Source organism: Falco cherrug, chromosome 12, assembly GCF_023634085.1.
Source record: "Falco cherrug isolate bFalChe1 chromosome 12, bFalChe1.pri, whole genome shotgun sequence".
NCBI lineage: Eukaryota > Metazoa > Chordata > Aves > Falconiformes > Falconidae > Falco > Falco cherrug.
Window position 1 is genome coordinate 19,386,929 of NC_073708.1, and position 27,168 is coordinate 19,414,096.

Here is a 27,168-nt window from a genome sequence, read left to right on the forward strand (position 1 = left end):
CTATTATTTTTGGGAGGGGTAGGCAGAAAGCCAGCCAGCCAGCCAGCCAATGCACATCTTACCTTAGTTACCCCAGGTGATAGCTTTGAACATGGAGATAAAACTACGTAGCCAACAATTCTTGTCTTGCAAACTGTGGCTACCACATTTGTAACAGAAATCCTGCTCTGCTCAACTTCTGACAGCTTCTAACCGCTGCTCTCATTTTCTGTGAGCATCATTTTCACAGACACCATATGACAGAACACAAATCCAATGGGACGTGGCCAAAGTTACTTCCAAAACCTGCAATTCAGTTGCCTTTGTGCCTTCTCAGATCTGCAGCATTCCTCTGGGTACAATCATGAAATTCCTAGGCACCGAAAATGAGGAGCATGACCTGTACCATGTGACATTTTGAGGTGCTTTGAAAAATAGGAACTTGCCTTGCTGAGCAGGATATAACAGATGCGAAGGGAAGACGCTGTTCACAAGCCTGAGATATCTCCTGAAAAACAACAGGACAAATGACACCACAGAGCGAAGCTGTCCCAGATACGCTGTTCTCTGGCCATTAGTCAATTCTGAAAGTTTTATTTACAACACTTCTAGCTTTTGCTGGGGACATTCTTTCCTACCCTGTTAGATTGTGTCATATTGTACTTGTGGGCTTATGTCTTGCTATTTCTACTATTTTTAGGTGCTTGTAATTTATTAATGTATCTTTTAAGGGCAAATAAAGAGCAACATCAAAAAACAAGCTAGTATTTGACTATTTACCAAACAAGAAATGAAACTGTTTACTACTTTACGTATAAATGCAAACACTGTAAAAGAAATATGTTTTAGTTCAGCTAATTTTACCTCAAAAAGTGACAAGTCTTGTTCCAAATGATGGCTCGCTACCAACAGATGGAAAGAAAAAAAAAAAAAAAAAAAAAAAAAAAAGGAAGAAAAAGGCTCTTACTGAACATTTCAGCATTTACCTGTTTCTAAACAAGGCAGATTTTCACAACCCACCTCCTTTCTACCTTATGAGAAATTTATTGCATTAGGCAGGTGGTTTCCTTCGTTACTATTTGTGCTTCGTTTGTGGGCTTGTAAGGTAGTAGTGGACTAACCTTCATGGCAGAATGAGGACACAGAGCAGCAAGCAGCTGTTTATATAGACTTTCCTGTGGCAACAAGCACACATGTATACTCATGCAATGTGGTTTCTATAAAGGCATCTTGGCACAGCTCCATTCAGCACTGCAAACCTGAGTCACTTACGTGGGCAGATTGCTTCTGAAGAAAGAACTTAGGCAATCGGAAGAAGCCCAAATTTTCCATATGGCAGTTAGATTCAGGTAACAATGGCATAAATCGTTCTTGAAAATGGGACTTAGCCAGACTTACTCAGGCCTGAAACCTGACCAAATTCCCATCGGCTTCATTGGATTCAGTCTCCACAATGGACTTGCATTATTTTAATTGAGAGAGATTTTTTTTTTTCCAGTTCCTGTCCAGAGGAGCTATTCAGGTTGCTTACCGCATTTTACTCAGAGGCAGCTGTGATGCTTTGCCAATGAAATCACACTTGATGAAACTGAGCAGCAGTTAGCAGATCATAAATTGCCATTTAAAATACATCTTCTTGCTGATAACATGAAGTTGCTGGTCCTGGGCTATATCCCAGTAGTTTATAGGGCCTGCAGCCTCCTACCAAAAACACTATTTCAAGCGTACACACATATTACTATCATTTTAGCATCTGATTCCTTCACATCCTGTTCCTATTCGATTCTGATAGCAGTCCAGCCACAGTCCTCCTCAGCTGATGATCATGCTCCACATGCAGATAATGTCACAAAGATAAAATGTACCAGCTAAACTCATTAGCCAATATCTAAAACAGAGAAGAAATGTCACCGTCAGGGTCAGTACAAGTGATCTGTCTTCACTGGCTGTATTATCCTACAGATATTCAGGCTACTTGCTTTCCAACACACATTTAAACCTGTCAGTTTTCATTAACTATTACAGCTACTTTTTTTTTTCTTCTTTAAAGTTGTCTTTTTTTCTTTTTCTTTTTTTTTTTAATCTTGCTTTATCAGGAATACAGAACCCTGATTCTAAGTTGAACTGAGCTGACAAAGTGTTCAAATAAACCCCTTTCTGGCTAGAAATCGCAATATAAACACTTGTGAAGTTAGAATCCTGCTATTTGTGTACATACAACAGCCAGCCATCTTCTTACTGGAAAGTGCACAGGCTGTATCTAGAAAGGAAACCTACTGAATGTCTCCACTTAGAGGACCAGAAATGTCAACTCACATCTCAGCTATAATTAGGATATAAACAATTTTCTTATTCTGAAATTGAACTTTACCATTCATACCAGTCTAAGAAAGAAAAAACCCACACACATACCTGAGTGCATGCACACACACCTGGTCCCATACGTATACATATATGTATTTAAAAACACATGTATAAATAACACTTACTAGATCAGTTGAAGTATGACTGATCTATGGCAATCAAATAAGAAACAACATGAGCTAGGGTTAGTTGTTACGGAGTTTTATTACTGACTTGCAAACTCTCAGCCGCATTGAGTTGAAGCTTGTCATGTTCCCTTGAAGATCCATCCCAAATTACACACCAGGACAGCAGTTCACCTCTGCCAGGCTCATAAAAAAAACAAGCGGTGGAAAGAACCAGGAAAGGGGCACATACCCTACTGCTGCCTGCCAGAGAGAGCTGGAGGAGTACTTCACGGACCTGGGGGGCAGAAGCAAAGGTAATCATTCAGTCCCGTTAACTGACTGTAGCAAGTCAGGTATTGCTGCAAGTAAATGCTTGCCTGTGGGCACAGGCACTTTTAACCCAGGCCTTGATGGATGGAGGTGCACAGGGGAGCCAGCCTGGAACAGGAACATAACATAACAGAGGCAAGAAAGACTAGAAGATAAGCCAAAAATATGGGGGGTGCGGGAGCAATACAGTGATAGTAAAAGAATCAGACAAACCAAAGAAGGGAGAGAACGGAAGATACAAAAAGAAAAAAAGTGAGGACCAGTATTTCTCCTATCTGGATATTGAAGAGCTGAAAAAAAACCCCCCAAAACAAAACCCCAAACAAACAATACTGGAGGAACTCAAAACTAGTAAAATAAGGAGGTAGAGAAACTGTTGGCGCAGAGGGAAACAAAACAGCAGAAAGCAGAGTGCCCGAGTACTGAGGGGGTCTTCTGCTGCCTCTCAGGAGTGCCATTAGGCATGAATTACCATGTTAACATCTACACCGGACTGGAAAAGACAAAAGCTCAAGTTTTAATGGCCTCGTAATCCTGCAATGTTTCCAAATTCTAGATTACACATATTTCCAGGTAGAGAAGCCCAGGCAAACTAGCAGGGGATATTTGTAGAGATGGGAAAAGGGAGTATAATAGGAGTATCCTTGTGAAACAGGATTGCTACATTCAGGCACACACCCGCCTTCCACACTTCTCCCTATGGTTTGGCCACCAGCTGAGGAACTAACTCAGCTACAAGTTTCCTACTCTCTACTTCCTTCCTCCTGCTGCAATCCACCAGTACAAAACAAAACAAGTTACTCTTGAAACAGAGATAGGTGCAAGTGATGAGCCTTCCCTCTCTTTTTTGGTATGATTTAGCTGCTACAAAGTCAGGGGCATCCTCCACATAGCTAGTGCCGCAGAGGGTTGAGGGGCAGCTGGATCATAGCAATCATCTGAAAAAGGGAAGAGAACATCTTGAGATGAGTGCAAGCCTGCCAATGCAGAGACATTTGTTGTTGCCTTATCAGCAGATCAGCTGATAATACAGCAGTTACAACTGCTGACTGTGCCTTTGACAAAGATGCTCACGAGTGCAGCATATAAACAGTGGCCTCCAGTACTCACCAGTGGCCTTTGGTAGCAATAAAACCCTCATATGGAGACCAAGGGCCACTTATAGTCCTAATGGTGCTCCCCTTGGGCTCTTCGTGTGTTTGAGGTTACAGCTGCATTCCTCAAATTTACAGCATCTAGCAGCTAATGTTATTCTGGGAGTAAGTTGAATACACATCTGGGATCCAATGGAACATCACTCAATCAAACAATTCCCTAATTATAGAGACTAAGTAAAAAAACCCCAACAAACTAATGACTTTGTTACATTATCATATGAAAAAGAACACAGCCTTTCCCAACAGGAATGCAAGCTACTTATTAAATCGGTCTGCCCGTTATTGCAATGAAGACTGCCCTTGCAGGTTGCCAGTGGGCTAATGACAGCCACTGCCCTCTGCACCGCCCTGGGGGAAGCTGCTGTCAAAACTGAGCAATGCAGAGGTGACAGTGCACAGAGGCCTTCGGTGCGATGGAACAGGACATGGATGGCCTCTCCTGGCTAACATCCCCAGGCACAAAGTCCTCTCGTTCTCCCAAAGCAGAAGGCAATCCGCTGCCTGTGTAAATTGTCCCCAAGGTGAAGGTGAGAGAGCACAGCAGACCCTTTCTCTGTACTGCTCTACTCATCCTGCTGCTTACTGAGCCAGTGACGGTTACACTGCTCACATGCATATTTAGTCAATTTCCCATGTGACTTTTGGGACAAAACCCATTCCTGGAAGGGAAGGAACTGCTGTTTTGACTTGGAAGGAAAGAACCAGAATGGAGACAAAGTGAGATAATGTTTTTCTGGTCCTGCTCAGACTCAGCCTTCAAATTTTAGACAATATTGCCATTAAAAAAAAAACAACAACAAAAAAAGAAATTTGTAGATTCCCCCAGACTCACAGAAAGTAAGACCCTCTGCTCTTCAGGTAACTGTGATTGTAACTTAAGTATGACAGCGGAAAGAGGAGTGTTGAAGATAACAGACCAATTAAATGCTGATTTTTATAAATGAGAATAAGGTAAAGGACTTGGTAGAATTTGAACATGTTGAAAAAAGGCTATTTAGCAAGTAATCACTGGCAACAAGGGCCTAATGTGACATTCTGCCAGGGCCGTTTCTAACAAGGAGCGATGCGTGGGTAGCTACTCCCTTTGCTACAGCTGCCGAGTCTTGTCCTATAATTGTAAGAGCAAAGAATTTTCTACAAATTGATAAAAGTGTAGCACATTAGAGCAAACAGTTTTAAAGGGGATCAGCAAGCACACAAAACAATTTTCTCTGGGCTGAGGAAGTGACCTTGGTGGACAGGCACAGCCACAGCCTCCACACTTTGCTGACAGTTGCCTTATATGTGCTTTATGTGTGGTACTTGTCATCATATTTGCATGCAAAGTAAGCATGCTATGCATTGCGTATGTATCTACGGCTTGAGAGGAGACCAAACGGCAAAGATCAGAGCCGATGAACACCACCTATATATATTTCACTACCATCGCACCAAGAAGGCCATACTGTAATGCCTTCAAATCAATTTAAAAGTTGTATATAAGACTCTGAGAGATGTGCACTAGTGGTACTACGAAAAGGGTAAGAGGAAGGACATGGAAAAGGCAGACCGTGGCTGCAGTGTGCCCCTCTGTTCTTGTGCAGATCGGCAGCAGGGCAGGGGAGCTGGCTGCTGCTTTGCATCTTAAAGCTGCCTCTAGGAGGAGGAGGCCACTCCCAAAATTGCTGGTTCAGTGTGAAAGCAAAGGGACTTGCAGCACTGAAACCATCATCGCTCTCGCACCCAGTATCAGCTGAGCAGTGGGACACTGGCAGCTTAACCACCACCCAAAGCACAGGGAGGGCTTTTGAAAAAAGAGGGACTCTCCTAGCTGCAGGCACATTAAGGGCATATTATAAAGCGGATTCCTGCATAGCTCTGCGACTCACAAAACTGCTATATTGACATGGCATCCAGTAATGCCCATCAGTCACTTCCTCATCTCAACAGCAGCTGCGTTTTCTGCAAGAGGAATGGTAGCTAAAAATAATCTGGCTTTGACTTCCTCTTTCAAACCCTCCAGTCTTTTAAAACAGACTTTTTGTTCTCCCAGAAACAGCAAGGAAAATGTAACAGACAAAACCAGAACAGTCACCTGCACAAAGACAACAGTAGCATTAGAAAGCTCAGAGAACAGCAGGAAACTACAGTAAAGATCAGGGACAGTAAAAAAATCATTACATTTCTGAGCCACATCCTCCGAATTCCTTTCCACACTTGCAGCAAGCTTTCTGTTAGGCCTCTACTTGTATGAACCAGTTAGTGGTGCAGATCAAAAGGGGAATACAATCTGGATGTTTCTGAATGCAATTCATTTGCTCATTAAAACATATTAAAAGAAAGAACAGTGCTCAGTAATCACCAAATGCACTCTCACAGCTGCACGGCAGAGCGTTTTACTTCCTCATGGAATAAATGTATTTTACTTTTAATTCTGTGTCACCCTTAGATCTACAAAATGTGTCAATCCCCCACCAAACACGCAAATCGAGAAAAAGAGAATATTCAATTCATCTTTCAGTAACATAGCACTATGTATTCTCCTCCAACAACAGTTCTACAAATACAGGGCTGGTAGGCATCTCCAGACAGCTACACGCAGCTGCTTCATATAATCCTTTTCATAAACATACCTAATCCCATATTAAAATATTTAGGAGTTTCATGTATAATTTTTCAATTGTAGCCTGTAATTAGCCTGATACAGACTGTACCTGAAAAATTCCCAAGGATGATGCTTTCTACCTGAGTCTAGTTGTCCAGAAGATCCCTAGTCCCAGTAAGTATCTCTGAACTCTACCACACTATAAATAAAATTATAAGCAGAAATCAGATTGTGACTTACAAACCCGCTAACAGACTGATACCTGAAGTGAGCTCAGTACAAAGGGACAGAAAGAGAAATGGTGAATACATCTCCACCTCCTATCATGTGTCTCAAATTCCTAATAAATATGTTACACAATGTAAAGGTTAGAAAGTATACAAGAAAGCATGCTGCTGCATAGTTTATCTATTATACCACATACCATGAGCTTTCCCTACAGCATAGCTATTAGTAAGGCTTTACCCCTTCTCAATCTCAACACCAGAAACCATAAGCAACTCTTCTAGCACTGTAGTATCGACAGCCACCTCACACTTGGGCAAGTCAGAAGCCAAGGCAGGGCCACCACCTAGGCAGGAGATTACAGGAGCTTCTTCTTCCTCTCCCTGAATCCTATCTCCACTTGGCAGAAAGCATCACCCTCTGTTACCTTCTCCCTCCTCAGCTGCACCCCGCCACCATTTCCACGTTCACCACACTGTCCTGCTTATTTCCTAGTTCCTTTGCCCAACCTCATTGATGCAAACCCACATCCCAACTTCAGGGGTCATAACGAAGTTCTCTGGGCCAGAAAAGATGGTGAGCCCAGAGAGTGCTTGGCACCATCCGTGCGCTATCGCCCAGGCATTCTGGGGTATGTTACCCTGCTCCCCCAGGGCCAGCACAGCACCTCCACACCACTGACAGCTCTAGAAGGGACTAACAGAAGCACAGATGTTACTGATGAACTCTGACCAGGGCTTCTCCTTCAGTGGTATATAACACTAGATAAGAAAAAGCAAAAATAATGAAATCTTTAAATATCTTGGTAGGTGGTCTTAAAAGTAATCACAAGAACATAGAATATTAAGTAGGGTTTAGTACCTTTTTAATGGGAAAATGGAGAAAACCAGGAGTTCCAATATACCACAACAAAGAAACAGAGAAAGTAAAAGATCTATAAAGTAAACAGAATCCAAACATAAGCAATATTTTATTGGGATATAGCAAGCAACCTATCAAATAGGGAACTGGTACAAACAGATTGAACAAGACTCTCTTTTAACAGAGATGTATGGTGACAAGACAGCTTCTTTCAGTTTTTAAAACAAGTATTCAAATCGTTAAGTAAAGCATAAAAAAAAATCAACCATTACAACACCAATGACAGACAATATTAAAAATGTGCAGAATTTTACTTTTTACAAATTTCTGCATGTTAGAAAACAAGTTATCATAAATTAAAAAAGGAATAAAATGAAGCTTTTTTGTTTTGCAAAGCAACACAAACTTTTAAAAACCAACTATACTTTACATAGAACTACTATTAAAAACAGGTGAAAACAAGCTGAAAATTTAAAGGACAGCAAAAAATACACAACCCAGTTTCACCTGTCTGCAACACCTTCTGCTATCGAAGGGGTTATGTTAGTTGTATATACAGCTTTAAACATTGCAGCATACCGCGAGTAAACCTTAATAAGGTCAAAATAGGACCCTCTGCAAAAAAGGGTGAGTTGGCAAGTGTCAGTCCCATCCTAAAATTATAAGTAGTAATAATTTTAGTATGTCTTTAGTGTAAACCAAACCCTACTTTAATTGGTTTCTGTCTCCCAAAGATGCATGTAAACTTTACTTGGGTTGGGGTGTTTTGTTTTGGGGGTTTTTGGTATATTAGTTCATGAAATCAAGAACATGTTGGGCTCAAAAATGAGAATGACATACCTCCCTTTTGATCTGGATACAGTGACGTAGCTATCTCAACATGCTCACTGACACTTCCTAAAAGAGAAAATCATTATGTACTATGTAAAAAATACACACCACCTCTCTCAGTTCAGACTCAGTATATAGTATATTGCCAACTCTATCCAATAGGATATATATCATAATTTGGTTTAAATTCTTAATAGATATATTCTCTCTTTACAAAGTTCCATCACATGAAACCAAATTGCTTATTTATTGTTTGAGGCACAACACGACCCCAATTAGGCAATTCGCTATAAAGAGTTGTTCTTTAGATGTTGTGTCTGTAGAGGTTTTACGTGATATTCATAGATTTTCAGCGCAGGCCCCAGTTTTAATGAAAGTCCAGTCAGTACATCATTTCTTGTCATCAACAGTAATGATTTGCCATCAATTTCCTATAAGAAGAATTAAAGAGTTGATAAAGACAAATGTACAAATCTAACAGATGAGAACAGTCATGCAACAAATGGAAGACTGCTACAGGGGATCAATGAGAAAATAGTAGCCTTGATTATCCTGAAACTATGTTTATAGCTGCTAAACACTGCTGTCTGCTTTCCAAGTGCTCACCTGCTCACCTGTGCTGACTAATATGTAAATACTATTTAGTCAAGCACAAAACCCAAATGAACCCAATTTCAGAATTCCCTCTTTGTAAATCTGTTTCAAATTAATAGGTACGTGTGCAGATTGCCTAATGATCAGCCATTAAGGGAAGGATACTCTTAAGAAGGCTTATGAAGCGCATTTCAGAAGAATTACCATTGACAGTGATATGCAAGTTTGGACTAGTCAGTATCTGCTAATAACTTCAGATGCCTTCTCTAAAAGACCAACCTTCCCATACATCCTGGGGGTGGGGGCGAGACTCCTGCAATTAGAAATTTCAGAAGGGCCTAACTGGGGATCTCAACACTCTAAGGGAACTTCTTTTCCTCCACTTACAACAGAAGAAGCTAAGAGCAGCAGCTTCCCTGCTTAGGTCTCGACAACCCCTACTTGTTCCTGCTTAAAATTCCCACTTTAAAATCACAGATATGTTTTGTTGGGTTTTTTTCTCTCCAGCCTTGGCTGACTTGTTTAGATTAGAAATCCTGTAGGCTTTGGGGTTTTCCTACCTCAAAACCTTGCTCTATGTTTGAAAACTACCTGTAAATGATTTTTTTCAAAGTCTAAATGGAAGAGGAAGAATCCACATCTCAACTCCTATTCAACTCCTATTTGCGTTTTAGACATGGGACCATCCTTTTCTTTACACATTCTTGCACAGTTCAATCACACTGCGCTACGCAGGAAACAGGACCTACAGCTACACAGCCGTGCACTGACTGGTGTCTTGCAACACAGCCAGACCTCCCAAGGTAGTCACAGCCCAAAGCAGTATATAGCCTTATATAGCATTGTATATAGGCATATATATAGCATTGTATATAGCATTGTCCTGCGCTGGACTTCACTCTGCTGTTGCTTTCCCTTTTATTTTTAATAATAACCCCCCCTCACTATTAAATGTTGAATTTAACTATTAAATGTTATCAATAGCCAACAACCTGTTCAAATGCTTGCAGATGTTGTTTTCCATGATAATATATTGCCAGAATTCTGTACTTTTATAAACATTCTAAACATCACACATCAGTTTGTCCCACTGCAGCATCGTCCTTGGGAATATTGAACATTGTCTTGGAAATGTCAGAGATCCCATCCTCCATTAAAACTCAACACAAAAAGAGGAAGACGTATTAAAATTTAGCATGAATTTGTCCAGACCGATGTCTCTTACGATTTGACAGTTTATAAATACAAAATATACGGACAAACCACAACATAGTCAAAGATCAGCTGAAAGTGGAATTTCTTTAAAGTCTCCCCAAGAGATATGACTGCTAATGCCTCAGAGTGCAATGTAACAGCATTTCTAAAAGAAAAAAAGTTTCCAATAACTTTTACCCAATTATAGCAGGTGCCTCTTTCCAATTACTGTTGAGAATGTTAATGGTTAAAACCAGTTTCAATCCTCTCTTTTCCATTTGTCACAATTCTTTCTGTGGGAATTCTGACACCAGAGAGTATTTTGCTCATTGCTATGACCCATCTGAAGTTGGCTTTTCTGCTGCTGTTCAACGATGCTATGGAGGAAGAACAGCCTCCAGCTTGGCAGGATCCAAGTGAAGTAAATCCAGTACCTGGAACAGGAGAAACTCCAAGAATAGGAAAAATGCACCTATTCCTTTCCCTTCTTCCACAGGGTAACTACTAAGGCTTTCACTGAATACAAACCCAATTCTTTAAATATATCTGGGTAGAAATTAGTGACTATGTATTCCGAATTCAAGTGTTTTATATCTTTGTGTGTATTGTGAGCTTTACCTCTTCCACTTAAAGCCGCTTCATAATCATTCTAGTTTTTGGCACCAGGTAAGCTTTTGTATGCTTTGGTGACTTCTCTGAATTTCTTCTCTGCTACTTCTCTATTTTCTGGATCTTTTTTTCAGGATGCAACTTCAATGCCAACTTTTGGTATGCCTTTTTAATGTCATCTGCAGAGGCACACCTCTGCACAACCAGAGCTAATGGGGGAATTACCCCACTGTGCCAGGATGACCTCAGCAGCAATACCATGTTGTCTTCAGCAAAGAACCAGAGGACCAGTGAAGCTTCAAGTCCACCCAGCACTCCTGCTCTTTCTCCAAGTCACTAAGAACTGTACAGTTTTACAGTACAGCTAACATACAAGGATGGCAGCCAGCATGCTCACATGCTCCTCCATGCCATGGCTTTGCCAGGAAGCAGCAGCAGACAAGCTAGCACCAAACCCCAGGCTCCCTTCTGGTAAGGCACTGCAGTGATGCCAGCAGACTAGCATTGGCTTACTTGGGCTTATCTGGCTATCGCAATACCAACGGTTAAGCCGCCACAGGGGCGACAATGAAGGTCAGCCATAGCACCAGCATGTCTCAAGACACGGCATACAGCTTCAGTCTTTGAGTGAGCCACAGCCCACTGTGCTCCCCAGGGCTCCTGGCAAAAGCTCAGCCATGTACTGACAAGCAGCAGTTCTTTGAAGTTGTTCACACCCTCATCCTGCATCTGGTCTGTCTCTCTCTTTAGTTATCCTGTGCCTCCAACTTTGCACTTGTCTGATTTGCTTGCTGACATTTTAATTTTTTTTTTTTTTTATTAGTCAACATCTTTCAGTTGAATCTGTTTTCATCAGTGAGCTCTTCCGACTTGCTGACATCAGTGGAACTCCAAGAAGGAATAATGTATAATCATCATACAATCATTACTTCTTTACTACCACTTACAGCCACTTACAGTACGGTTTTAACAAAACCTTCTGCAGTCCTTAAAATGCTGTAAGAAAAATTCAGGTCTTAAAAATTCTTTGAGTCACTTGCTTTGGGTGAGTCCACAGGCATTCAGATTCATCAAAAGGAAGTGTGGACTCAGTTTCTGTTGTGTAAAAGCTGAATGTAATAACAGATTTCATGATTATATTCTGGGCTACCGAAGTTTCGTAAGGAAACCATTATGCTACCCCTACTGAAGCAATTCAGTGGAAAACAATTTCCTAGTGTTGTAGGTGAAACAGAATATTTTACCATTTACAGCCTCATTTCCCATCCAGTACATATTCAGGGCAATAGCAGATCAAATTAATTTAGGTTTCTGAGGCCCAGGCAAGCTGCAGTACAAATGGCATAGAAAAATGGAGGTAGCCAGAGCTTCAGCTGCATGCCTGGTGACTCTATAGACAAAGGATGGCTAAGGGTTCAAAGAGAACCTGACTGCACTGCCATACCTGGAAGGCCTGTGAGATCCTGATAACAAAGACCATAAGTACACAGAGCTGAAGTTAAAGGCTAGGAAACAGTGTAGAGGAAACAGAACACCACCACTGCAGGAGGTTAGGGACAAGGCTGTTCCTGGTGCGTACAGGGGAATGGGCTGGCAGAGCTGGCACGTAGAATCAGGCACTTGCTGCTCTTCAGGCTGCTAAGGGAACAGAGGGCGAAGGAAGTGGCAATGACTTCTGCTGTGAGTGTCCATCCCACATCTCCTGGCTGCACATCCTGGTAGCAGCTGTCAGCCTCTCTCTCCAAGGCTTTGGCATAAAGTGAAGTTGGCAACGGAATCACAGCCACATTTCTGCCCATGGCTATTCTAGCAGAGCCCTGGCAACACATTGCTAAAAAGCAGCTTGCTTCAGCTATCCTCCTGAAGTCACCTGCCCTCACTGCAGAGTAATAATAAAACCTTTACACTCTACTTCTACACTGCATTCCATCAGGCTGTTGCAAATTGCTTTGCCAAAACTCATGAGTTAGCCTCACCTTGCTGCCGCAAGATCAGTAGTAATTACTGCAGTATTATTGACAAGCCAGCTGAGGTGCAGAGAGGTTAAGATATTTGATGAAAGTCAGAGGTATCTGTCAGTATAAGGGAAAAACTCCCAGAGGCCGCAATTACTTTGCCTGTGTGGTTTTTAACCCACATTTCCAGGGCTGTTGAGGAGACAAGGATGCTGGTATTAAGGAATGGATACACTTAATATTTTTGGTCTTGTTTACCCATCTTGAAATTCTGAAAAACTAGTAGCAGCTGCAGGAAGAGCCTCTCTTTGCACCTGGACAGAGAATTACCCAACACCAGCCTTTTTACCCCCAAGAAAAAAGAGCTAAATTTAGATACTCTGTTACACTCATCAGTTAGGATCAGATGGGATTTCACTGTCCAAGTGCTGAAGGTCAGCAGGATTAACCTGACCAACAGTAATGTTATTTCACATTAGATGCACAATTTCCCTGCAAAGCTGCCAATAACTTGCAGTAGCTTCAGTGCCTTGGAAGGTCAAGCCATCTATTTTGATAACTAAATATAACTGTTGTTAACTAATTTCCTGGTAGTCACACACAAACCTGTAGACTTACCAGAGAAGGTGCTGAACTGACAATCTGGAGATCTAAGTTCCTTCTTTACGGAACAGGTGGGCTGTAAGCCAAGCAAGCCAGCTCCTCTATCCTGCCCCACTAACGCTCCTTACCAGTGTGCTGACAGGCGAGTTACAAGGGGCCATATGACTATTAAGCTCTTTGCTAATCAAATCTACCAAAAGAAGCCATCCATTAGCATCAGCAGTTACAAGGCCCAGAAACGAAGACCCAGCCGCTTTCTCAGACCAAGTCCTACAAACATGCTGCTCCTACACCTAAAAAGATTCTTCCCCTTTATTGCCAGCTTGTCCTTTCCCTGTTCACCTGCATGGCGCGTGGCCAATTTCAATGCAACACATCAGCCCCTTTTTCACCTTAGGCCTGCAAAAGCAACTTGCTTCTTAGGAGCCCCAGACTTTATAAGTACCCTTAAGTGTATTTGCACAACACAGTAAGGAAGAAAGAAATTACCATTCACATTTTAAGTAACAAGACAGCAAAACCAAGTGGGTTGTATAGGGACTGAGCTTGAGACAGAAAATTTGTTTAGATTCCTCACCTTTCAGACGGCTGCTGTAAACACACTCCAACCCATTAACGACACCTTGTAGAACAGTATTATTACTCAAAGACCATAGTCCCATGGATTTTCACCCAATAACAGACTCAAATCACCCTATTAATGTAGGATTTTCACTTCCATTTAACTGTATATAACCAGGTCCATGGCAAAAATGTGCAATGTGAGAAACTGGTGGCAGCCAAAAGGTGTTTCCTAACAGATTTACCTGTTCTTGAAAAGCATTGGCTTGCTCCTCAAATCCAGCTGTTCTGAAATAATTCACAACATCGGTAACAGCCCAGTCAGCAGGATCCGGCGGTCTCCCATTCTCTACTGAACTGCAAAGTGCAAATCCAGACAAGTAATCACTAAACGTGTGCAGAACGTCTGCTGATTCTTTGTGCACACCCTGTGTACATCCCCTCCTTCTTTGTACCTCCAGGAAAAGTAACCTTTGACACAACTCCCCCGATCCTGATACAGAACAGTCACTCCTGTTCCCTTCCATTTCAAAGACCTGATGCTGGGGGACAACTGAGGTACCTCTCCCTTTACCAAATAAGAAAAGTACATGAATCTTCACATCAGCCAGAGGTAATCAGTCAGGAACTTTTCCTACAGGTGTGCTGCCTTTGCAGTCGGAGAGCAAAGACTACCATGACTGAGGTACCAGATCCCTGCCTTTCAAGACTGCATCTTGTTTTCAGCTACCAAGTACTTTGCAGCATGCGGATTATTCTTTTCCCAGATGAGATTGTGCTTCATTGTAACATGTGCAGAAACTACTGGAAACCATCTTTACCTTGTAAACAAAACAAAACAAACAAACAAAAAAAGAGGCACCAATGATTGCACTAATTGTCCAATATAGAAAATTTCCCAAAAGTGTTTTTGGACTCATCTTTGGAGAAATCTATGGACAAAGCTATTCTAAAATAGCTATGAATCCAAGAAAACATCTGTTAAACACAATCAGAATTAATTCCTTCTGTGACTGACCTTTCCACAGTAGCAAAAACAACCAATCACTCATATTACTATCCTTCTGTATTTCTTATCCTCAACCTGCCATCACCCTATCTCAGATAACTTTTGCATATCTTCAAATTCTTGGTAAAAAAGACACACAGTGAGCTTGATTGCCTTTCCTATAGCAATGTAGGAGGATGAAAGGCAAGATATCAACAGAAAGAACTTCTTTAACATGTTTCTCCAACTAGAAGTCCCAAAGTTCATGCCAGATGTTTTCCACTGTTCTGCATGCATAACCATAATGCTAATGAAGAAATAGCAAAAATGTACAGATCGGGGCAGGTGTCAGAATCCTGTCCATTTCAGGACCTGAAAGCTTAGAGGCAGGACTTTGATTTTCAACAGCACCAGCTGGAAAAGAAGCACAGATTGTGCTCTCCTGACAGCATTTTTGTTCTGTCCTTCAAATTTTTCTTTTCCAACTGTCACCACCTCTTGTCTTGCCTAGACTGGCATGTCTTTCAGCAAAATAACTGAGTGAATTGGGAGCCAACCATTTTTCCAACCAGCCATGAACAGGAGCAAACAGAATCACACAGAGTACCTCCCACCACTGTTTCTACAACATCCCAGTTTCTACAGCGAGCTGAGCCCTGGGAAAGGAGGACTCCTGAACACAATGATTTTTGCTTCTCCCCTAACTCTGGGAATGCATATGTCAATACGGCAACAAAACTCTGGTCCTAGGCACTCACACCGTAACCTTGATATCACACTGTATGCTGCACTTGACCTTGTAAAAGCAGTTTCTTTCACTTATCACATGGAATATACACATACCTCAGAGCAACGAGCAAAGGGCCTGAGTTTCTTACTTTTGCTCATCAAGTAACGACTTCATGAACCGCTTCACTGATTGTGATTACATAGAAAGGCAACACTCAGCAAAATTGAAAATGAGGCTATCTGGCCTTATCAGAGCAGCACTTTTTTTTTTTTTGATCAAAGAATGCTTTTCAATTAAGATTTTTGGTGTTGTGCGCATTCTGAGGCTTAAGTAGTAAAGCCTACGCATATTTGTAAAAGCAGCATTTGAAGAATTATATTTAAATTCACATAGCTCTTCTTTTACTGCTAGGGAACTACAGCCTCATCCAGCCCCATCCCAGGCTCAACTGCAATGATTTCAGGGGCTCTACCTTAGTCATTAACTAATCACAGGAAATAATCGCAAGTTCTGGCCTCAAGGAATAGCATCATGCTGGACCTCAGGTGGAGCCAATTTCCACAGATACAGCTGCAGAAGACTCAAAGGCATGTGGCAGACTGTTGGAAGCTGGCTGGGTTTTAACCCATCTACCCACACAGATGCTCGTTTGGCTTACAGACTTCAGCAGCCTCCTTCTTGCCCTGCTGTTGTACATGGGTCTATTCTTTAGGCAAGAAAAAGAAATACATAACAGCCACGGCTAAGCTGTACACCAGTTTATGCCAGACATCCTGGATGCTGTAAAATATTAAGAGGACTGGCATTTTATGGTTTGTAAAGAGATACTAGATGCACTGATAATGAATAAAGATTAGGTTTGTCTGCTTTTCACCACTGTCCCTGTGCCTTTATTGCCATCATGTGGCAGAAGCAGCAAGGCCTCAAAGGATATAGCTGTGAACAAACGGATTTTATCCAAGCTATTTATAACCACTTCAGGAAAGTGCCAAATGTTTCCTTTGTAGATATGCACACATACAATACTGTATACATTCGTTTAGAAACCAGAGCTCCTGATCAGTTTAATTACAATCCCCATCAATTCCAAAAAAACACCTTCTCAATCCATAGTTGAGCCTTTATCACGTAAGCCTCAGGGGGAAACGATTAAATGTGAACTGTCCTTGCTTTGACTGCCTCCCTTCTCCTCCCACCACACAGCGCTCACTGTAGAAGCAAGACTGCCAAATGAAGGTGGCTTCTGAGGGACATACACGATATAATCTATTCATAGTCACTGAACAGGAAAATGCGTTTTATGTTGGTGTGGTACAACCAGTGCCTCAAGTGAAGAGGGAGCATGCTGATTTTAATGGCTGTCATCAGATCTTTTGATGCTGTCATAATCAGGTGTTTTATCAGCAACCTGAAGTGACCATTATTATTATTTATATTACTCTCGTGCCTGGGAGCCTAAGCATTCTCAAGTTTTCTTGGAAGACTTATGGAAAAGGGATCTGAAGGAGAAGAATGAGGTGCAGCTTTGCAGAAATGCTGCAGTTTGAGAGGAAAGACTAAGAAATCTCTCTAGTATCTTTCTTTGTGTTGGTTTTTGTGTTTTTTTTTTTAATATATCTATATATTTATATATCTATCTTAGCATGGCTTCTACAACTCTAAAGCAGTAAGGCTGAATTTTTCCCCACAGAACTTCATTTCTCAGATCATAACTTCACTCAGAATTGCTAGTCCTAATCTAAGAATTGCTGACCTTTGAGGATACAGAAATGCCTCCAAAACAGTTCCTATCCCTTAGCCTACAGTCTACCACACTAAAGAAAATTGTAGAGCAGTGCACACCCTGCCTCCGTCATATTCCCACCCTAGGTCTGAACCCATCAGCAGTTTAGGGCTTCTCCAGCAAACAGCTTAAAATATCTGTTTCAGAAGAGAACTGACACCAAAAACATATGCTGCTGCTACTACTTAGCTCTAGATGGCTAGGCAGTCAGTAGAGAAGGGTGTATGTCTCTGAATGAGACAGACGGGAGTCTTCCATACAGGACACTTCTCTCTATTAGGCGCTGTTCTGCAAAAGCCACTAGCAGACCTGTGAGCAGAGGCAGGGTATTGATTACGGTGCTACCATCTGCTTTAGTCTCTGGGTTGAGAGGAGAAGTCAATAGAGAAAGGTACAACCCTAACTTAAGTTACTAGGCTCCTACATCTCTCCATTGCTATATAGTCCTCCCACACATCACTTTTGATCAATTCAGTGCCTGAGAATTTTCGAAGTTGAAATACAATAAAAAGTAATTGAGTACAGGAAAGGTTTGAAACGAGCAAAGGAATAACCCTTATTGCCAACCATATTAAGTCAAAGGAAAACTACAATCAAAATCCACGTGCTGTTTACATAAGCCAAACACTATGGATTCACTTACTTTTTGACATCCAGAGAGCCATTTTCCTTGTTTTCCATGTCAACAGTTAGCATGGGGAGGATAGAGGTTTCTTTTACTTCAGCAACTGATCAATAAGGGGGAAAAAAAGCTGTGTTTAATTATTGGTAGTATGAAAAGAGCAACATAATATAACAGAAACAAGCATTCTACAGGGATACAACCATGTTTCCACCAGAGTGTAAGGTGCTGTCAAAGACCGCTTTCCTCAGAAGCCTGGCAAAACGGGTAATAGCTAATGAACTAGGAAAACTCGACCTATGCTGCAAATGCAAGAAATATTTCATGCCTGAAAATCAAGGAAGGTAATATTACTTTTGATCCTTTTTGAAACTAAGAGAATTTTGATCGAACTATATATTCATACACATAGAGACTGACGTGCAGTATATAACTAGGTATCGAGAGAGTTTATTATGCCTTTAGCCATCCTGCTACACAGAGGACTCAAACACACATATCATCTTATCCCTAGTGAGGTTTTGAAATCCGTAGCCTTGTTTTACAAATGGGGAATCTGGGATACAGATGAGCACAAAATGACTTACACCCATCTCACACAAAGCTGGTAAGCAGAGTTACTAATTGAGTGCCAAACTCCTGAGGCCTAAATCAGTATCTTATCCATAAGACCATCCTTCCTGTACTAGCACAGCTGCTTCTATAGGTATGGCATACTGAACCCTGAAAAGGAAAGGAGCATACAAAAGACACAGGAGACAATCCAGTTTGTTTCCCTCCTCGCAGCGTGCTGGAGTACTTCCACCAGACAGCTTTTTCCACTGCTCCATGGAACACGCAGAAATGACCCGTGCCTTTTCTTTCTGCTCTCAAGTAAGCCATTTCTATTTCCGAGAGCACCAAAGAACTGACCAAGGACTCAGGATGTTCTTGCTGTAGAATTAATGGATGCCAGTGAAATGTAACAGAGCTCTGGGAAGTACAGAATAGGGAAATCACACTCTTCAGCTAAAACTTTGCAAAAAACATAGGATAGCAATTAATACTGCTGTTAGGGGGGGAAATAAAAAAAAAGACCCTTTATTACACAGCTAGCAGCACGTAAAGCACCACGAAAACAGTAACAAACTAATCGAAAAGATGCTGCTTCCTGCACCACTGACCAAATAACTCGCACACATTCCTTCAAATCACTTCTTGGTTCACCTGAGGTGACTGCAAAACGCCACCCGCACCAGCCGGTCCCGCCGCGGCCGCAGGACCCGGCAGCCGCCCGGGGCTCGGGGCAGGGCACCTTCGGCGGGGCCCCGGCCCCCGCAGCCCCCCGGCGCCGGGGGGGTCCCGGGGCTCCCCTTCCCCCGCGGCGGGGCGAGGAGACGGCGCCGCCGGGGCTGTGTGACACGCGTTCACCATTTTACAAGCATCTCCGAAACCGTTCGCCAGGCAGCACTGCACCACATTGTCATTTTTGGGCTGGGGGAGAGGGGGGGGGGGGGGGGAGGGGGGGGGAAGTAAGACAGAAAAACCTACCTACGAGCAACTAAACCAAAGCATTGCTACAGGCTGCTCCGGAGCAGCGGAGCCCCCGGCTCCCGCCCCCCCGCCGGCAGCGGGGCGCTCTGAGGCGGCTCAGTTTGACACCGGGCAGCAGCCCCGCCTGGCTCCCGGCCCGCGTGACGCGGCCGCCACACTCGGCCCGCGCCAACCGCCGCCCGCGTCATGGCGGCCGTTTTAAAGGCGCAGCGCTGCGCCGCCCCCCCCCGCCGCGGGGGTCCCCCCGCCGGCCGCCCCGCAGCAGCCCCCTCGCACCGCACCGCGGAGGCTCGGGAGGGGACCCCGGGAGCTCCGCCGGGCTGGCGGGGGGGGCGGGGAGCGGCTGCCCTCCGGCAGCAGCGCCGGGGCCGGGGGCGTGCGGGGGCGCCCGCGGCACGCGGCCCGGCAGCGGCACCCGGCGCCACCTTCGTGACCCGAGTTTCTCTCGGGACCTCCCTGTGCGCGGTTCCTCTCCTCCTGCCAAGGGGGTGTACGAAGTGGCGGCAGGAGCCGGGGGAAAGGGGGAGAATCCGCAGGTAGCTGTGAAGGGTGCAGTACCTGAGGCGAGGAGACGTTACACAAAGCGGGAAACGGGATCAGCCAGATCTCGGAAAACGGATAAAGTGGCATAAAATTCCTTTCTAGTATGAGCTTGTCAGCTTGCCGGGGAACAGCAGACACTTGGCTTCCTCTGGAACCAGAGCATCGGCAGGCTCAGGGTGACCAAGGACAGCATGGCCGGGCCACCCCACTGGGCCACCCCACTGGGCCACCCCACTGGGCCACCCCACTGGGCCACCCCTGGCAGCGGGGCCAGGGAGAAGACTGAGACCGCCACACCCGGGGACAGCTACATCTCTTACTCCTGTAAGCACCGCACCTTACTTCAGGAGGAGACCCACGGACACCTACAGGATTTGCTGTACAGCAAAAAGTACAACTCCGAGTGCCTACAAAATGACAGACTGGCCCACAGGCAATAAAACCTCACCCGCAGAGATTAATATAACTGTTGTTAACTTTCTCCAGCAATTATGATTTTTTTTCTTTATTACACAATTTTTTAAATTTCTTCTTCCAAATTTCTCTTGATTCAGGATGCTTTCTAACAGCACAGAAGTGTCATGTGGATGATGTGCTGTCACGGGCTAGGGAAAGTAAGCAAGTGATACCAACTGACCAACATACCCTGCCTTTCCCACACACGGGCTTCGCAGGCTTACCCTGCAGCACCAGGGCTGACCCCTCCAACCACAGCTCAGGTGCTGTGACCTTTTGAGCATCCTTAGTAGTCTGGGTTAGTACAAATTTGTGGAATGTTTTACTTGCAGACTTCCCTGCTGAGTCACACCGCTCAAATTACACCCCTGCTGTTCACTGAGAGTGAAGGGGGACATTACAAGCTACCTGGAGATTTGTACAGAACCAACTGGTGACTTCAGCCTGGCTTCTACAGAGCAAGTCCCAGCTCCATGACACGAGTGTCCCAGCTGGCACTGACAGACGGCGCCTGCTGGCCAGCAGAGCGGGCGCAGGACTGTCCCAGGCAACATGCATCTGTCTCACTCCCAGAAAAAGCTTACTACATCCTGGCTGCGTGTGTGAACAGAGATCAGAGTCACCTAACTGCTAACTGGACACAGTTACAAGCACGAAAATCACAGGAAAAGCGTACCTCTCTGCAAAGGACTGTAGACATGACTTCCCCAACCATTTCATTTTGCCTGACTTACCTGCTGCCAAATAAATGGCCGAAGCTCACAGAAACAATGCAAACAATGGGACTCAAGTGTTGATAGGAGCGTCGAGAACAGAGAGCAGTGGGAGTTCTTACTGCTTTGAAATTTAAATAAATACAGATAAGCAAGTTAAATAGAGTATTAAACATACTGCACCCTAAAGAAAACCCTTACTTCACATCCCAAAGCATACTATAAAATGTGGCATACTTGCATTGAATGAGAAAGCCATGCAAGGCAATTCTTTTTTTTTCTCTCAAGAAATAAGCATTCTAAATGAGACTGTAATGAGTTTTCTGTATCAGCTGGTTTCTAACTTTGGTAATGAACTGACATTTGAGGATACAAATATAAAACAGCTATTTTACTCACACTCTTCCCTTCCTTCCATCATGTCTTCAATTAATCCTCAGAGTATTCGAAGTGAGGCTCATGCAGTGCGTGCATTCTCTCAGAAGGACCCTGAACAGAAGAGAGAGGAATTTTAAGAAAATGGGCTGTGGAAAAACTCAGTATGGAATACGATCTGTGGTTTGTATTTTCATTCATTTGGGTAAGGTAATTTAATTAAAACAAGATTACATCCGGTGGGAGACAAAGCTGGAAAGTGAATTAGGCTTTTGTTTGACTATTTGCATCTTGCTTCTGGCAAAAAAAAGTTTCCAGGCCACGTAGGGCACAAAGTGAGAACAGGGCTGGCAGATCCAGGTTGAGGGGTCAGACCTGTTCTCAACTTCTGCTGTTACACAAGGGAGACACATGCAGAAGTCAGTGTAGGCATTGGACACCAACTGTTTTCTGGATATTGGGAAATGCTGGTTTTCTACTGAAAGCCTTTGTTTTGTGACAGCAGCACACAAAGACAAAATGTGCTGCGCATGTGGCAGAGGAGAGCACGGCACCCTTAGCTGTGCAGTGGCGACTGAATTTCGGCTCCCCCAGAGCACAATGAAGCCCTTTAAACCTTTCTCACTCCAGTGTCCTGGGTAAAAATAGGGTTGCATGTGTTCGTGGGGAAAGCTAAGTAAGGAAACGATGGAGAGCTTTGGCGGCTTCGCATTGAGGGGTGCCAGGAAAGCTCCTCTGCGCAAACTAGTCTTGCACAAAGCACAGTGGACTATATCCGCGTATAAAGCATGTGTTTATTTGTCAACAACGACTGAACGTGCCAGGGCTACCCCCGGCACAAGGGCTGGCGCTCAGCGAGGGCAGCCCCCGCGCAGGGCGGGCCGCAGCCCCTGGGCCGCCCCGGGCGGCGGGAAGAGCCGCGGGGCCGCTCCCGCCCGCGCGCCGCCCCGCCAATAGCCGCCCGCCTGGCGGCCGCGGGGCCTGCCGGGAACTGAAGGCCGGCGGGGGCCGCCCGGCAGCGCGGCTCTCGGGCCCGGCGGCGCTCTGGGAGCGGCTGGCTGCCGCTGCTTACTGAGCCACGGCGCGGGATAGCCGCCGCGAGGGGCTACGCTTCTCCTCCGGGTGTTCAGGGAGACGTTTCGGGGCTGGCGCTGGTCATTTGTGGCTCCTGGCACCTCACAGAGGGAGAGGGTGAACCAGAAGGTGAACCAGGTAGCTCGCATGCCCATGGATGTCATCCGAACGTGACTAGCGGCCAGAAATCATCCGCCTCTCCGAATGTGCTGCACTGGCGCAGGGGAAGCCATCAGGGGGCACAGGCTGGTTGTAGGTAATTCCCATCGCAGGTGTGGAAGTGGCACAGGGTTAAGATGACTGCCTGCCACCCAAACTGAATTAGTGTATCGCTATTTCTAGTCTATTAGTAACAGCAGACTTAAAAAATCCCTTTTGCATCATTTCCTTCCTAGCAATGAAGGGCTAAAAAGGGACCTTCCAGGCCGCAGAGTCCGGCCTCCTGCCATGGCAGGCGCATCCACACAGCCTCACACCACCACATCCGTACCTGGTGCGGCCCAGAGCCGGCTCAGCTGCCTGAATGACCATAGCCCTTTTAGACTCTCTAATAAGTTCTGCATTTTCTGAGCTCATTCCCCTTTCCTCTTTGTGTACATCCACCTTCCAGGAACAGGCTTTTGGAGCTGCACCCTGGGGTGCAGTAGGGTCTTAGCAGTACCTTCCATCTTCCCTGTCTGCTCTGAATAGCCCCTGTCTCCACACCACACTTACAGAGGTTTTTTAATCACACCTATATGGCACTGATGATTTTAGACATCCTAGGATTGGTAAGTACCTCAGGGTCTTTTCCACAGTCCCTGCCAGTTACCGTACACAGAGAAACAGGCATAATCCCTGTTACTGGTCCAGGTTGCACTTTTCCAGCACTTCATTCTCAGCTAAGATCTTTTCCACTCCAGTCCATATTCGTTCTAGCTTGAAAAGAATTTTGCCACTTACCTTGCTCCACAGCATCGACAGCTTAATACCTGTCGTCCTGCTTTCCCTTCCCTACTTTGGCAGAGAGGGATGAGGGACAGTTCTCCAGCAAGGTACTCCCAGTCCGCCCAGAGTCCAGCAGTGAAGCACCTCTCTTCAGTTCCTGCCTTGGCCAGGAAGGTCATCCAAAAGCCATGCTGTGTCTTCTTCGAACTCCCCATCTGATCTGCCAGGGTTTTCTGTGTGGCTGAGCACTGTCATGCTGCTCTGAAGTTCTGCATAAAGCCTAGACAAAAGGCCAAAGATAGCATTGGTCTAAAGCAAGTGTGGAGGGAAGGAAGGCAGAAAATCCGTGGCAAGAATCTGGCACAGTGACTTGTACCAACCGGGCATTCATTTCAAAGGCAGTTAAGTTGAAGTGCATGTTTAAATACTAGGTGAGAGCACAAAAGTCAGTCACCCTTGATTTGTATTCCATGCAGTTACCTGGGTACCCTCTCCTAAGGGAAAAAACAGGGCCTGTAGATGTGCAAAAAGTTTTGTAAAAGCTCCGGGCTTCAGGATCAACATGGATTAAGAGCTCTGCAGGTGCATGGTGCTGAATCAGCAACACAGCTCCCTTGCTGCAAGCCTGGAGGGGAGGAGGACTGCTCAGGTTTACTGACCAGGCAGTAATTAATAGGATGGCAGAGACCCTCTGTTTTGTCCTCATGGGCAATCCTTTAAGTCTTTGCTTTAGTATGCTAAGGTCCTTTTTACTCAAAAAGCATTATCCAACCTTTTTTTTTTTTTTTGTAATCCTATGAATCTTCAATGACAGAGTTGTATCCTCTACACACCAAGCTAAAAATGAATGTGTGCGGCAGCTGACTACAATGCAAGGCCAGTGCTATCTTTCTGCTTTTGCTTACTTTGGTTTCCAAGACTGAATTGCTTAAATAAATCTTCCTGCACGTGAATTATATACACTTCACCGAGAATTTCCTGCCCTACTTATTTTGTTTTGTTTCTTCTTATGATGGTAGCTGCTCGTATTTAAGAAAGCTACCATCCAGACTTAAACCCTTGTTATTTTAAAGCTTAGACATTATAAAACAACAACAACAAAAAACATTGTGTAAAACAACTCATCCTGCCCCAGCTAGCAGTCGTACTCGTCACATATTTGCCTAGCTTGTGATAATGTAGCAAAAAGCTTATAAAAACTATTCATATGAAATACCAACATTGTAAAACTGAATCCAGCCTAATAAAATTATATTATAGCAATATGGCTTAGACATGTCAGTGAAATAGCCGTTAGATCTATGGGAAATCTGAAAGGTAGCGCTTTGGTTGTATGAAGTGAGCAAATGAAAAAGCACAACATGCTGATGCACACAAGAATGGAAAAATACAGTTATAGACAGAAAAATGTCAACTGTACACAAGCAGAAATCTCAGCTATATTTCAAATGCTATATTAAGGAATTAGTGCTAGGTTTTTCCCCCACTTTTCTGGGAAGCCTTTTTTTTTTCCCCAGGAGTGAAGAACTTGCCTATCACAGAGAAAATATCTAAAGCCTGATTTCAACACCTTGGTGGCCCAGCGACCACTTGGTGACCAGCAGTGACAGTGTGATTCACGGGTGCTGTTGCTGCAGGGGAGGCACAAACCCGACTCCTGTCAGACAACCTTCCCCTGCAGTGGTCTTGGGGTTTGCACTGTACACTTCTATTCTTCCTCCTCCTTCTCCAGATAGTATTTACAGGGGTAAGGCTGCCATCTTCTTAATAACAAGACATTCCTGGCTGCAAAGTTGACTTCCAATACCTCACCAGCCTCCTGTGTCAGCTTTTACTTCCCTGGTCACTGTGCCAGGGAACTGGGCCCAGTACAGAGCCCTGTGGACACCAGTGCACCTATGAGCCTGTGCAGCTCTCACACAACACTTTTTCAGGAGATGGAGGAGACCTGCACCCAGACCAAGGAAACGTTCACCATAGACATCTACTCCACAGGCTGGAAAATATTTTCCGTAGGGACAACCCCAAATACCTCCTTTGTTTCTACAACCTTAACTTAGGCATTATTTTTACAATAGGTAAGACTAATATCTAGTTACCTCCGTAGCCACCTGACAGCAGCAATCAAAATGTTCCAATGCAGTTGTATCGAGCTCTCGCTTTTCAGCATGGGTACATTAAGAGCTTTCTCTACACCTTCCCTCCATGAAGGTTTCTGCTCAGTCCTAACACAGACTTTCTGGGATGTTGTAGATTTCCACTTAAAAGCACTGATTCTTGTATCAGCTTTCCATCAAGTTGTTTTCTTAGAAGCCAAGGTCAGTAAGATTCAGGTCCACGTATATACTCAATAAAGAAAGAGGAGCAGAGGCTTAGTCACAAACCAACCTTGATACCAGGACTCCAGCCAAACCAGTCCGTTCCTTTGTGGTTTTCTTTTAAAGAAATATTCTGAGCATGCACAGAGATCTACACAACATTTGGATAGTGCCAAGCCCTTGAAGAGTGTCCACCTTTGCTAACCGTAGCCATTTTGAGGAATGATCATATTTCAGAGGTGTTCGGGCAGACCATTCAGTGAGTTTCTAGGGTGGTGAAGTTTCCCCACCAGCTATGCAGCAGGCAGGCAGTTAGCCAGGAGCACGCAGTTTTAGCCTGCTTTAGAAACATCCAGATTTCTCAGACTTGTCAAACACCCACGTCCTGGTAAATACTAGCATCTTCTTTACACATTACAGTTCTGGTACAACTGCTAGAACTGACACCAGGTGTGGAAGACCATAGTATGGCATTTCTTCCATTGGTCAGCCAGAGGATGCTGCTACTCAGCCCACTGAGAACAGCATGGACCCAAAGAAGGGTGTTTTCTGCAGCTCTCAGTCACTGGTGCCACTGGTGGCAGGTGGGAAGGGAGAGGAGGGGCACTTACAGGTTCTCTATCTGCTTATAGGCACTAAAGTATAAAGAAACCAAAAGAAATCGTGACAACCCTGTGCTTTGTGTGTAAATACGTAAAAAAAAAAAAAAAAATAAATCAAAGGACGCACATTTGGCAGATAGTGGTTGCCAAAACTACCACAGGCTGCAAGAAAGGAACCGCTGTTACAGCACAGGAAGTGTTCCAGATGCACATTAGATGACCCTACTTCCCCTCCCTACTTTCTCCTTTGATATAAACCAAACCCAAACAGATACTCCTATGTGAACACGAGCAGACATGACATTCAAAAGTTATGCCTTAAGGTTGTAACAGTTAAACTGACCTTTTAAAAACTTGCTCAGCTCTGAACAGGTTGATAAGGCTCTGATCAGAGATGCTCTCAAGAACATGTCTGCTCCAACTGCTCTGGTGGTACATAATTCAGAAAAATATTGAATCATGTTTTTGCCTGTAAATATTATAACTATAATTAGTAGAGATATGTATCAATTTGATCAGCATTCAACTCTAGAAAATGCATATCCTCTCT

General features: G+C 44.1%; 1 protein-coding gene across 3 annotated transcripts; it reads right to left on the reverse strand.

Annotated features, from left to right (window-relative positions):
• Window positions 1-143: 143 nt before the first annotated feature.
• SAMD13 (sterile alpha motif domain containing 13) lies at window positions 144-19,974 on the reverse strand. 3 transcript variants are annotated; one of them, XR_008734730.1, is made up of 6 exons: window positions 19,608-19,974; window positions 18,099-18,183; window positions 14,200-14,311; window positions 8,448-8,869; window positions 7,608-7,680; window positions 2,756-7,507 (listed from the first exon to the last, which is right to left on the reverse strand). XR_008734730.1 is itself a non-coding variant. In XM_055724557.1 (4 exons), exons 2-4 carry the CDS (start codon window positions 18,149-18,151, stop codon window positions 8,726-8,728), a joined length of 309 nt encoding a protein of 102 aa, XP_055580532.1. In that variant the 5' UTR covers window positions 18,152-18,183; window positions 19,608-19,974; the 3' UTR covers window positions 7,695-8,725. The 3 variants fall into 3 exon arrangements, 1 of the variants encoding a protein (XP_055580532.1); XR_008734729.1 differs by lacking the exons at window positions 2,756-7,507; window positions 7,608-7,680 and adding an exon at window positions 144-2,745; XM_055724557.1 differs by lacking the exons at window positions 2,756-7,507; window positions 7,608-7,680 and having other exon boundaries at window positions 7,695-8,869.
• Window positions 19,975-27,168: the final 7,194 nt, after the last annotated feature.

Coding starts and splice junctions, on each gene's coding strand:
- SAMD13 (XM_055724557.1), bottom strand. CDS start 18,151: ATGCTAACTGTTGACATGGAAAACAAGGAAAATGGCTCTCTGGATGTC. Junction 14,312..18,098: donor GGCTCTCTGGATGTCAAAAA/GTAAGTGAATCC, acceptor TGCACTTTGCAG/TTCAGTAGAGAATGGGAGAC. Junction 8,870..14,199: donor CCAATGCTTTTCAAGAACAG/GTAAATCTGTTA, acceptor TTCTTCTTATAG/GAAATTGATGGCAAATCATT.